The following is a 13,883-nucleotide window of genomic DNA, read 5'->3' as shown; positions in this document are numbered from 1 at the left end:
CTTGTTATCTCTGATTCTCCAGTATCGGCAGTTCCTACTATCTAATGTTTGCATGTGTTTGGTATGGTATGTCTTATGTCACCAGGTGCCAACTTTATGTCAGGTTCAATACATTGGTGAGAATACAGAAACTTCTGACATATCCTCACTTTCATGCATTATACTGGAAACTGTCAGAAGTATGCTGGCATGGCCTTGAATGTTACCCTTCCTTCATCTCTTTGCTTTTTTCCGTTATTTATTTTTCCTTCACTCACTCTTTCTGTTTACCTTTCATTCTCTCTCTGTCTCTCACTCTTTTGATATGACATTTTCTCATTGGTTTCTATTATTCTTTTAATTTTGAGGTGTTTTGGGAATCACATTGATTGTGTATTTTACCTTTTTTAAGATGCTAGTATTTTCCAGGTTTTTGAAGCAAATATTGCCAAATTGCGATGTGTGAGTTGGATTTTCCACAAGTGTAGCCTCACAAGGTTCAGACAATAACCATCTCCAACAAGTTAAATAAAATTATTTCCCCTTGATATTCAATAACATGACCATCACTACATCCATCACCACCAACATCCTAGAGATTATCATCGATCAAAAAAACACTTCACTGGGACAGTCATGTTAATACTGTGGCCACAGGGAAGCAGGTCAGAGGCTGGAAACTCTATAGTGAGTACCTCCTCACTCCCCAAGGTCTATCCACTGGTTATAAGGCAGGGGTCAAGAATGGAAAGGAATAAAATGCACTTACTTCGATGAGCAGCTCCAGAAGTTCCATGTTACCACCATGAGCATTCGTTCCCTCCACCACTAGTGCACAGTGGTAGCAGTATGTATCATGTACAAGGGGCACTGCAGCAAATTGCTAAGGTTCTTTCCATAGCACCTTCCAAACCTATGACTTCTGTCCCCTAGAAGGACAGGACTAGCAGCTGCATGAAAACACTGCCACCTCCAAGCCAGGCAACATTCTGATTTGGTACTGTATCACAGTTCATTCTCAGGGTCAAAATCCAGGAACTCACTTCCTGACAGCGTTGTGAATGTATCAATAACACAACCGGTCAAGAAGGTAACTCACCACCACCATCTTGAGGCAGTTTGAAATTGGCAACAAATCCAGGCCTTGGCAGAGATGCTTGTATTATGACCATGAATTTTCAAAAAAAGGTATTACTTTGCTTTCATGTGAAATTGCTAGAATTTTTTTTTGACTAATAATGAGGAATATAATTTGAAATTCTACTAATGCCACTTCAGTTTCTGTAATTGTGTTCGGCCAATCATAATTGCACATATTTAAGTGGCACATTTTACAACTAATGACAATTGGGAGAACTTTTAGCTCTGAGGTCTATCTGGCAATGTTCTTTAAACTGTTAAGCTAGCTTTCTGGAACTGGATGATTCTGAGACTGTATGCATCTGTAGCTACGTTTGATACAAGTCGTGTTGCTTTCCCCATCACAATGATGTGTAAAAACTTTTGAAGCAGTCACAACTGTCAAATATGTGGGAATGTTATGCTTGTTGGGATTCTGGAAGAAGTTAGAGCAATCTTAGGAATCTGAAGCAAATGGGGCTATCAACACTTTGGAGGAAAGGCACCAGGATGCTAGCTAATTCTTGGGATGTTGAATCCAGGGTTATGTGGGCCAGACCGAAGAAGAAGGTTGGTGGAAGTGATAGTTCAGAAGAGCATGATGTGATTATATTGCACACTGTTTGACTATTATTGACCAACAGTTAGGTATGTTGGTTAACTGTATATAAACATGATTCATGCTATAGGAATTCAAGGGTGAATTGAGATTTACGATTTTCTCTGGAAGGGAGGACGTATCACATTTATAGAGAAGTTTACAGTGAGTTTGGAATCTTTCTTTAACAGGTTATTGTCTTCTTTCACCCAATATTACTTTGATCTCTCCTCTTACATCGCACTCCTGTATATCATCTCCTGGAAAGGTTTCCATCCTTTAAACACCTTACTTTATTCCACTTTCTGTTTTAAATTCCCAATTTCTATCATTGTGGCAAGCCCATTCTGATCTGAAAGGTTGAAAGAACGAAATGACTAGACATTGGATGCTTTAAATGGAAAGGTCTTCAAAACCCTGGTAATCGCATGCTTCATTCTTAACAATAAAGTCTTAGTTGGAAAATTAAACATCTTGGTCCAAACATACTTTGAGGTTATGGTTTTTTATTATTAACAATTTATTTTTTAAACTTATTTTTGTTTTCTGTTTGTCCCTGCAAATTCCAAGTAATAAGATGCAGCATATTATGGAAGAAATATTAGTCACAGAGAGAGAGTATGTCCGCTCCCTTGGTTATATTGTTACCCACTACTTCCCTGAGATGGAGCGCATGGACCTTCCCCAGGATCTGCGGGGACAGCGAACAGCTATCTTTGGAAACCTGGAGAAACTGTACAATTTCCACTGCCATTACTTCCTGAAAGAGTTGGAGAACTGTGCAAAAGAGCCCAGTAGAGTAGGACGCTGCTTCCTCAGACATGTGAGTTGGTAACAAGATTTGCTTTATTTCTGTTTCTGTGCGTACAAAGTGACTTCCTACAGCATTGTTTATGTCAATAAATGTACATTTCCTATGTTGCCTTCTAATTTCTATCTCCCTTTTTACTCTTCTCCTGCATTTCTCTATTCCCTTTTCTCTATACATGCATCCAGCCGCCACTGGAAATGCGTTGCTGCTGTTGCTTCAAAAATGTAGATTTTCCCATCTCCTTTAGTATTTTAGTTTTATTTTGGATGATGTATGTCTCTGGCTTCTATTATGGCTGCAATGTCATGCCAGCCCAGTTTCCAGTCTCTTTTGACTGTACTAAATTAGAACAATGCTGACAACAGGAAAACATGGTCAATCTGTTGTAATATGATTGCTTAATTTACTTCCATGAAGTGAATCTTGAATTAAATCTCCAATCCTATCACATGTCCTGTAAAATAGAGATTAAAATAAATCTTAAAACAGAACTACTGAATGTATGATTATGAAATTGAAAATTTCCTGTTAAATAAAGTAAATGAATCAGAAGAGATTGTTTTATTCTTCAGTGTTTTCATCTTAGACTCTTTTATTCTAGGAGGAACTGTTCGGACTTTATGCATTGTACAGCAAGAACAAACCACGATCAGATTTCCTACTCAGTAGCCAGGGGAACAGCTTCTTCAGAGTATGTAGTTCAATTAGCTTTGGTGTATTGCAAACTCTAAATGCTTTAATTGAAGTTAAGTTTCTTGCTCCTTGTCACCTTCAAGTCATACTTCCCAAGAATTGTTTCAACCTCATATATCATACCAGCTGTATTGACTTCCTCTGTATAAGACCATAAGATTAGGAACATTTGGCCCTCACGCCTACTCCACCATTCATTACGGTCATTACTGATCCAATATTCCTCATATTCATAGTATCCATGTAACATGTAACGGGAACACCTCCTAGAGATTGCTTTCATATATTATGTAAATCATAACTGTTAGCTGTATGAAAGATTGATAATTTGACACTGAATTGAAGATGTGAGATGACTGACAAAAATCCCATCACACTTGGAACTTTTATGCGGCTTGGATATGAAAGGTGTCATTGCTGATTTTTCACATTCTTTAAGTTAATCTTCTCACCTTTTTTCTGAAGGTTTGCAGCACCCATATTAATCTTGTCCTTCTCTGGGCAGAAAGTCTACTCCCAGAATTTTGCTAATCCCATTGCTATATTGATAAGCAAAAAAGAGTGGCATCATAAAGCACTACAGCACATCTCCTGGAAATGCATTTTCCTTTCTTTGACTGATCCTTCCATTCTTTTTAATGAAAAGCAAGGCAGTAAGGCCAATAGTAATCTGGCAGTCATATTAAAGATATTTGACTTACAATATTCTATGCCTTAACCATGATGACAGCAGCAAAATTCTTTCTAAAGCACAAGGCATTTTTGTATGAGCATACAAAGTAGGAACAGAAGTAGGCCATTCAGCTCCTTGAACCTTCTCCACCATTCGATAAGATCATGGCTATTCTGGCGATGCCTCAACTCCACTTTCCTGCCACTCCAATACCCTTTGAGCACCTTGTTGTACAAGGAAGATGCTCATCATTGTTCATCAAAAGACAGCCGCAAATATCATTGTGGGAGGCTTAACTAAACTACAATGTCTAAATTATGGCTGTTCAAAATGTGGATATTTTTGAAAATGGAAGCAAGTTTTGCTCTCACTGTAAAGTTGTAGTATTATGTTCATTAATGATTTCCCGTAAAATGTGGTGAAAGATGACTGTGCTCAGATGCTACTTGCTCTGGTGCTGTGCAACTGATTCATGCCAGAAAGGGCTGATTTGAAAGGGGACAACTTCCTGAGCACAATACTGTGGCACCTATATTGAATGAACAGAGGAACTTTTCAGAACCCTGCACTGAAACCCTGGGCACTATTTGATCATCTAGCTGTAAGGATGAGACAGAAGATCGGATTGGTTTGTAATCCTGAGGGCAATGCAATAGTTCCTGATCAACTGAGCAGGACTTTGGGGAAGTATTTGGATGAACCCAGAATCTATTGGGTCAGATTTGTGAAGTCCATTGGAAATTAGACCCATTTTCCCAGTAAAAAATAGTGCCTTGCCTGCTGTTATTGGCTATCCAAAACCCAGGGAAATCTAAAGGTTGGCACCATCGACAATGGCGGGTATGGACATGTTTGTCATTACAGGGATACAATGTACAGATTTCCCTGGCAGGGATTGAGCATATCATGGTCAGTACCACTCCATTGCCTTCAAATTGAGGAACCTGAGAGATTATAATGAAATAAGTTTTCAATTACCTCATAGTTAAGCTTAAGAAAATTATAAGTATTGCAAAATTCACTGGATTGGTACTCATAGCATTGATAACGTCAGTCATGACAGAGTTCAGACATATTTCAAGATTCCTTTTGAAATGCTGCGCTGGCAAAGTCAGCAATGAAATGCATTAAACCCATCGCCTTTCTCTTGACACAGGCCAAACAGCTAGAACTGGGTGACAAGATGGACCTGGCATCCTACCTACTGAAACCTATTCAGAGAATCAGCAAATACAATTTACTCCTGAGGGATATGTTCAAAGAGTGCAGTGCAGCCCAGGAGAAAGAGTGCAAGGAGCTCAAGGAAGCCCACAAGGTTGTGTGCTTCCAGCTTCGCCATGGGAATGATTTACTTGCAATGGATGATATACAGGAGTGCGATGTAAGTTTAGCTTCATTTTAAAATAGTGAAGTTTTGTACTTTTTCTTTAGAAAAGTCTCTTAGAACCCCTGGCAGAGCGGAAGTGAGGCTAGTATTGGGTTCGGGGGCACAAACAATGGCTGGTCCAAACACTGGCAATGGTCAAGATGACCAATCAGACAAAACTCATTGCCATGTCTCGGGTGTATTGGTCTAAACTTACATTAGCACCAAATATCAGAGAGACAAGTGACTGTGGTACATTGTCATGGAGTCGTGTGCGCTGCTACAAGACTATTTGAGGCCCCAGAGAGTTGTACCCACCAATGCCTGTAGCTTTGAAAGTAACAGGAATATTAAGCTTCAATGCCAGCAGCTCCTTCCAAAGCTCCACTTGTTCAGTATTTCCCAGGCAACTGCTCAGTGCTGCATTAAAGAGGAAACAAATACTCTGTTTAAAATGGGTTGGAGAGATTGTGTGATACAGGGTCGACCCAAGGAGCCAGGACCATCACAGGTTTCCCACAGCTACAGGGGAGGGTTAGTAAGTATCTGCATGTGGTAAGTCAGGCTTCCTTGGGACGAGCCTACCTTGTGTATTAACAGTAAAGGCTTCAATTCCATTTATGTTCAATTGTAACCACAGAAGATATATCCCCCTGCTGTGTACTCAATTCCGGAGCAGTTGTTGAGATGTATATATTCCTCAACCGTGCCAGGTACTGTAACATCTTGGGGCCCTAGCATGCCTGTAGTGGTGGACCCTGGATGACAGGGATTATCCATTCAAAACCTGGTTGTTATCCCCAGTAAGGCAGCCCTCAAGGTTCACCTGAGAAGTGTGTGATGAATGCCCTGGATACACAGGAGCACACTGTCTGCTGCAGAAGAGCTCCACACTGTGTGCTGAGACGATCTTCTTCTGCTCAAAATTACTGAACCCTCACAGAAGAGAGAGACCTCACTGACTACTAACCCACACTCTGGGCTCCTCACTTGTATCTCTCTGCAGTCCAGCTTACCCGTCTGCGAGTGCTGGTCCTCTCCTTCCTTCTAGTTAGCTCCAATGTCCTCTGCAGCAAATAAAAACTTCCTAACGTCAGGTACTTCTCAACCGAACTTTGCTGTTGTGTGCCTTTTTTTTTCCCCTTAATGACATGCTAAACCCATCTGTCAGCATGCATTGCTTCAACAAGTAATAGGCCCACTGGGTCACTCATGCACATTCTCAACAGTTGTGCAAGAGCTTGCAATGTCTCTCCCACATGCACCCACATCTTGTGAGGCAATTGCCCACCTGTTTACTGTCTCTCCTCACAGAGACCATTGCATTTTGCCCTCATGAGTGGAACTGTCATATTTTAATGGCACTGTCATACCCTGGTCATTGACCCCCTTTCTGCACCTGGGTGAGCCCACGTCTGTAAGACTGCTGACCTTCATTGCACTCTCTTCAGTTCTACATTATCCTTACCTAGGTTTGCGCGTTATGAGCAACAATACAAGCATTGCCACATCAAGTGTAATACCCTGCTGGATACAAAAGCCACATTAAAGAAGATTAACTCTGGAGATTTGTCCAGGAGTTAGATTTCTCTCCATCTCTGCAACTGCTGCCTTGAAATCACTGCAGATTTGTCTAGATGCTAGTTAAACATGGCATTATGAAGTTACACCTGACCAGCTAGCGGCAGGATTGGAAACTTCCTTCTAGCCTCAGTGCATTAATGGCCAGGCCTCCACCACATTTGTTGGCTGTCTGCCAGCTAATTGTGGTTGTTCAGCCATTCTTACCACTAGAGGCACTGCCATTACTTCAGAGCCTGTTGTTGGGAGCCACACTGGGAGATCTCAATTGTGTCCAATGAGTAGTGATCAAAAGTGAAGATCCTAACCGATTATTCTTTTAGAGCATTTCCCAACTGACATAACTAATCTAGCACAAACCAGAGTGTACAGCTGGGACCTTTTGTGTTGTACATTTCACATAAGAGACTGTGCCTGATCATTGATCCATAGGAAACTCCAAAAGCTCCATTTCATTTATCATAATTAAGTTTCAATGTTGGGCTCATGACAACAGCTTTACACCACCAAGCACATCTTTATGTATTCTCCAACTTGCCAGAAGTCATTTTAAAATTATATCACCCTTGCCATTTTATCCAAATTTAAAAGGGTTGATTCAGTTTAAGCTCAAATTGAAAAAAAAAAGGAAGCATTTACAATGAAATGGCTTCAGTGTCACCTTAAGTAATCGATTCCTGCAACAAGGAACTGGGGAAATTGGAAGATTAATGACAATGATCTTGTTTCTAGGTGAACCTAAAGGAGCAGGGCCAGTTGTTACGTCAAGACGAATTTGTCGTGTGGTGTGGACGAAGAAAGTGGTACAGACACGTCTTCCTCTTTGAAGATCTCTTACTCTTCAGCAAGACCAGAAAGATAGAAGGAAGCAATGACATTTACATTTATAAACAGTCCTTTAAGGTACAAATGAGCATTTTCTAGTCTTTGAATTTTTTCCACTATTCTGTGTTATTGAAATGAAACAGGCTTGACAGAACCTATCAAGGGTCCAGCTTGGAAGATTTAGATGTGATAACCAGCTAAACATTTCATGTTCCCCTTCAAACAGTGAAAAGATATTATAGAGTAATCCTAACTAGAACATATACATAGCTTTCTTATTGCATTAGCATGAAATCCTGATTGAACAAGAAATGTTATGATTTCGCAATGATACCACTGATCTTATGCTTATATATTTCTATGCACAATTTAGACACCATTATTATATCAATGAGTTTGATGTGGGGACCAAATATAACATTTCCATGTTTGCAGATGACACGAAAGCGGGTGGGTATGTGAGTTGTGAGGGTGATGCAAAGAGACTGTAAGTGGATTAAGGCTGAATGAAAGGGTAAGAACATGGCAGATGCTATGTAACATGGATAAGTGTGAGGTCATCCACTTTGGTTGGAGAACCAGAGGAAAACAGTACTTCTTAAATGTTGAGCAATTGGTGTCCCAACAGGATCGAGGTGATTTTGTTTATGAAGCCACTGAAGCTAATTTCTAGGTGCAGCAGACATTAAGATGACAAGTGGCTTGTTGGCTTTTATTGCAAGAAAATTTGAGAACAGGCATAAAAATGTCTTAGTCCATTGTATAGAATTTTAGAGAGATGCTATCTGGAGTATGGTGTGCAGTTATGGTCCCCTTACCTAAGGAAGGATATACTTGACATAAGGGAGTACAGGAAAGCTTACTCAACTAACTCCTGGGGATGAGAGGACTGTCCTGTGAGCAGGGAAGGAGACCGTGCTGCAAAATGAATTAATTTAACTGTACACACTTTACAACAGGGGGTTTGATGAGATGGTTGGAGAAGGGTGGTTCCCCTGGCTGATGGGGTGGAGGTGTGGAAGTGGTCTTGAGCCAGGGGACATAGTCACAGAGCCCTGACGAAGGGTGTAAACCTGAAACGTCGACTTTACTGCTCCTCTGATGCTGTCTGACCTGCTGGGTTCTTCCCGCTTCACACTGTATTGCCTTTGACTCCAGCATCTGCAGTACTTGCTATCTCTGACACAGTCACAAAGTAAGGGCAAATCATTCTAGGACTGAGATGAGGAGGAATTTCTTCAATCAGGGAATAAGTGCATCTTTGAATGCTCTGCCTCAGAGGATTGTCGTAGCTCAGTCATTGAGCATATTCAGGATAGAGTTTGGTAGATTAACAGATGCTAATGACATAAAGGGGCTCTCAGGTTACTGCTGTCTTCCCATGCTGTTTAGTGCAGGCACAAAGCCAGGAAGCTTGTCATTGTTGTCAACAGCCCTAAGTCAAATAATTAGGGATTGCCATCACTTGGGGGATCCTGACACAATAAGTCAAGGGCAGCCTCCAATACCAGTCTAGGGGCTGCCCCGGACAGTCAGAATAAGTGTTCACTTTTCAAAACAGTGATAAGCAGAATGATATGTCATGACTCTATCTGCCCTACTGTGATCTGCTCTCCTCTTGGAAGGAGAGTGATGCAGGTTTTCAGAAGATGAATGTTGGTGGCATAGCCATTACAGTTGGTGCAGGTGAGGGGCAATGCCCTGAGTGAGTCAGTAGGCAGCAAAAGGGCTTGCAAGGTGAATTGGTGGTGTGGGTGAGGGCGAATGGGGAAGATGTATGAGCATGAGTGAGAGTGATGGGACCCAGGTAAAGGAGCAGAGAGAGAGGGAATGTCTGGGTAATGAAGAGAAGATGGTGGCACTTAATGCTGGTGGAGTGAAGAAGGTCATTGGCTTTCTTCCTACATAGCTAGGCCTTTCTCCAGATGGGTGAGACTTCTTTAATCCATGTGGCAACCTCAGACCAAACTGGCATGTCATTCTGTGCCCTGGGTGAGGAGGAAGTCCCACTTGTACACCACCTTGTCCTGCATGAGCTGAATACCTGTGCCATCAATGTAGGGCACAAATTTCCCCATACCTGCCTTTCTGAGGGCAAATGTCAGCAAACGCGCAGGGCATCTGTTAATGGACAGTGCAAGTCCAGGCAAAGATGGCTCCTGTGCCTGGGATGCCAGTCAATTCTAGGATACCAGTTAGTGGCGAGTTTTTGGCATGTGGTAAGATGGTGCAGATATTGGACCTGACACATGTAATAGGGGCATGAATGGAAATTACTGCAGTCGGTTTGCTAAGATTCGGCAAGAAAACTCACTTGGCCTTTGCAGCAGGATCCCCCCCCCCCCCCCCCCCCGACCCCGTCAACAAATTCGATGGGACTTGCACTTGGCCAAAAAACCGTAAGATTCAGCCCTCGGTTTCCGTTCAGTAAATATTAGGCTGCAGTCATTGTTTAAACACAGATCGGAAGATTAATTTCAGGCAGTTGATCAATCATTAGCTTTCTCAATTTTTGAAGCTTGTTTTACATCTGTTGCAAAATGATCTGTGACTACACAGGCTGAGGCACCCTGTGCTCTGCAAAGCAACGGATTTTTCATACACTTCTCATAATAACACCTTATGTCAGGTCATAACATGAAATGCGCACAGTGTTGATTTTTCTGAGCTGCAGTTGTCTCCTTTAACTGTCACAAATGTCTTTGTTCAACAAATATACCCAATCAGAGTTTAAATATTTTTGCTAATGGAATTTTTCTGATTTGTCAGTCTCAGTTTGCAGGTTGGAAGTGTTGGAGGAAAACATCCATCACTCTAAGGCTGATATCCGTGTGCAATAAAGCATGACATCTGAATTCTGTTTCACACTACATTGCCATCCATGTCTTTAACACACAACTTGTATCTATCTGTGCATTTCTTTCAACTTCTGCCACAATTTGGGACCAAATTAAATTCTGAAAAGTTGTTCCACTCCCTCTCTTTTCAGTGAAAACCAGGAATGGAATCTGCTGTCCCAGAGTTCATTGCTTAATATGTTTAAAAAAAAGTGTATGTTGGTACTGTACTGCGAACAGAACATTGCAACTTTGGCTTCATCTGTGGTGTATGGACATAGGGTCATTTACTATCCTCTCAGTAGCAGATGTGTACAGCTAGACAGAGAAGAACAAAACCATGCAAATATACCTTTCATTAGAAGTTAAAAGCTCTTAACAAGGTAAAGTAAACAATTATACAAAATGTTGTACAAACTGCTAGCCTATGAAGATGTAATGACTAATGAAAGAATACCCTTTGATCTGATACCACAGGATTTGGATGAATTGTTACAGTGAAGCTTAGACACAACTTGGATCAGACTGGATCACTGTTTGCTTTATGCCTAACAAAATGAAGTACTTATTAGCATTCTACTGTCCTGTATATTGATTAAATGCAGCTACGTATTGTCAAGAATATTTATTAATCAGTACGTGCACTGTACTGTTGCTCATTTAAAGCTTGGAATACAGTTCTGACATTTAGTTACTAAAAGAGAGCTTTGTCCAATCTGGTCTCTGCTCACACACTCTGGGCAATAGTCAATAATGGAGAAATCTAAGGGCAATTAGGGGACTACTACATGGGCTTCTAAAGGTCTGGCTCCTGATCCAAAGGACTAACGTGAAAAAAGTGCTGATAATTTGATAAACAGTTGTTTTGCAATTGTAAAAATAAATGACACATTGAAATGTGTTGCCTTGATCGTGATTTCTGGAGTGTTGTTGAAGTATGCTAGATGCATGATTTTTCTTCATTCTACCTGCCAGGAAAATGTAACATTGTGTGTTAGAACTTACAAAAAAAAACGTTGATTCTGTTTAGGAGATGGACGGGTATTGCATAAGCTTGCATGTGGTAAGGTGCAAAGCAAACTAAAATGCATCGCCCGAATTGACTGAATTAATATTGACCTATTGTATAATACGCCATGGTTTTCCATTTCAGACTTCTGAAATTGGAATGACACACAACTCGGGGGAAAGTGGGCTGTGTTTTGAAATCTGGTTCAGAAGACAGAAGCCCCGGGATACTTATATTTTTCATGCTCCGACTCCAGAGATAAAGCAAGCGTGGATAGATGACTTGGATAAGATATTGTGGAACCAAGCTGTGAGAAACAGGGGTCAGTAAATTAATAAGAATTAGTAGATAAGTAGAAGAATTCTGCAAGACCTTTAATAATTTTCTTTTTGTTTTTATGTATTGTTGTATGTTTTGTTTTTCTATAACACTGATTTCTTTGGTATTTTGGAGATTTCTTGAATGCATTTTGTGGTGATGTAATTGAGCACAAGTTGCATGCTCTTCTGGCTATTGTTGCTAAGGTATCAATAACCTGATTGGTAAAAGACAGCTTTTTTCTGGTGAATCGATAATGTAGTCCCTTGGATATTTATAACAGGATGAGCACAAGCATTATCAATATTCTTAACAGTTTACACTTCAAATTTTATGGCTAGTCAATATGTGGATCTGTGGTCCATCACATCATTTTATAACAAGTGTGACTACTGAACTTCAAACAGCTAAATTTGGTTTCATTGAAGATTTGGTGAGTCTTTTACGGCAACTGTCAAGAGGAAGAAACAGACAAGTAATGAAGGATCTTAGTTAATTGCATGAGGTTGCTTGCTGATAAGATAACATTGTCACTTAAAGTAGTTCTTATGGAAAGCATTGCATCTTGTGCTGTTTGTGGTGATGATATAATCTGAATATTCTCTAACAGTACTTTGAAACACTTTGAACCAGTTCAAAATATATTTAACCTTTTTCATCCTCAGCACAGAAATGGTGTAGCAACCCCCTTGACTTTGCAAAGTGGCCTCCAAAGCTTATTGAGTATGCAGTTTCATTTTTGAAATCCGGTTTAGACAGTTTATCTGCAATTCTGGCCACTTAACCCTCCCTAATTTTAATTAATCCATTGCTTTTGGTTGAACCTTCAGTTGCCCATATCCGAAGCTCTTTCCACTCTAATTCCCTGTGCCTCTCTCCCTCTGTCTCTTCACTCCATCTCTCTCCTCCTTTAGGTATACTTTCCAAAGCTATCTTCTCATCACCTGTCCCAATACCACTTTACATGGTTCTGTGCAAAATTTTGTCAGATAGTTTTGTTGATAAGAACTTGATGTTTTTTTTTGAAGGCACCAAAAAATGCATGTTGTTGGTACTATAGTGATTGCCTGTCCATTCCTTCAAGAGTCTCTGAATGCTCATTAAAATTTATTTACAACAGCTCACTTGGTGGTTCAGTTGGTCATGTTTGTGTTGCGATAACTGGCTTAACTGGAAAGTAGGTATTCAACCGTTAACCTCAGAGTCTCATGGATAGGTGGCAGTGGTATTGTGAACACAGAGGCTCAGGGGCAGCGGGAAAACAGCCAGACTGTCAGTTCTGCATGGAACCTTGTGAGCTCTACCAGAAATGCTGATGCGTGAATATTAGGGCAGTCACAGGATTGAACTTGGCTGTGACACTGCCATGATCAAATGATTTGTTGACACTGTCTGGGCAAATTCTGGGACGACCGCCAGTGACTGTATCTTTGGATGATTCACTGCTGCCACAGAGTACGAGGAAAGGAAGCAAAATGTCAGCTTTCCTTTTAGAAATAAAACTATGAACTTTAATTTTTCCAAAATTGTGCTTTTTTTAAGCAACTGTTGCAGCACAGGATTTGGTCAGTGCTTAAGTGATTTGAGTTTTGTAATATGCATCCTTGTCCTCATTCTGAATTGTCATTCAATTCTCATGGAATTCCAAAATCAATTGGTGAATTCTAGGATTTGGTCCGGTGTCACATTAAAAAAGTAGGAAAGGCCTACCAAAGTTTTGTGTTTGAATTAGTACCTTTATTGCAGCAGGGTAGCATTTAAATAATTGATTTATGATTTTCTTTCACTCATAACTTTGAGAGAATCAAAATTTCTAACTTTGGAAAAAGTGACATAAAGCTGCTATAAGATAACAAGGTGTGGAGCTGGATGAACACAGCAGGCCAGGCAACATCAGAGAAGCAGGAAAGCTGTCGTTTTGGGTCTGGACCCTTCTTCAGAAATGGGGGAGGGGAGGGGGGCTCTGAAATAAATAGAGAGAGGGAGAGGCGATGACAGCAGGTGGGGTAGAGGAGCAGATAGGTGGAGAGAAGATGGACAGGTCAAGGAGGCGGGGATGAAGCCAGTAAAGGTG

General features: G+C 40.7%; 1 protein-coding gene across 1 annotated transcript in view; it reads left to right on the top strand.

The window, feature by feature from the left end:
- LOC109933340 (pleckstrin homology domain-containing family G member 4B-like) overlaps positions 1-13,883 on the top strand; it is a 177,200-nt gene that overhangs the window by 143,125 nt on the left and 20,192 nt on the right. Inside the window, exons 15-19 of the mRNA XM_048608477.1 lie at positions 2,267-2,519; positions 3,109-3,198; positions 5,030-5,254; positions 7,553-7,723; positions 11,636-11,813. Coding sequence (XP_048464434.1) covers positions 2,267-2,519; positions 3,109-3,198; positions 5,030-5,254; positions 7,553-7,723; positions 11,636-11,813 — 917 coding nt within the window. The remainder of the gene's footprint in view (positions 1-2,266; positions 2,520-3,108; positions 3,199-5,029; positions 5,255-7,552; positions 7,724-11,635; positions 11,814-13,883) is intronic.

This window comes from Rhincodon typus, chromosome 19, assembly GCF_021869965.1.
Source record: "Rhincodon typus isolate 14 chromosome 19, sRhiTyp1.1, whole genome shotgun sequence".
Taxonomy (NCBI): domain Eukaryota; kingdom Metazoa; phylum Chordata; class Chondrichthyes; order Orectolobiformes; family Rhincodontidae; genus Rhincodon; species Rhincodon typus.
Note: the sequence above shows the minus strand (reverse complement) of the source record. Positions and strands in the feature narration are given on the sequence as shown.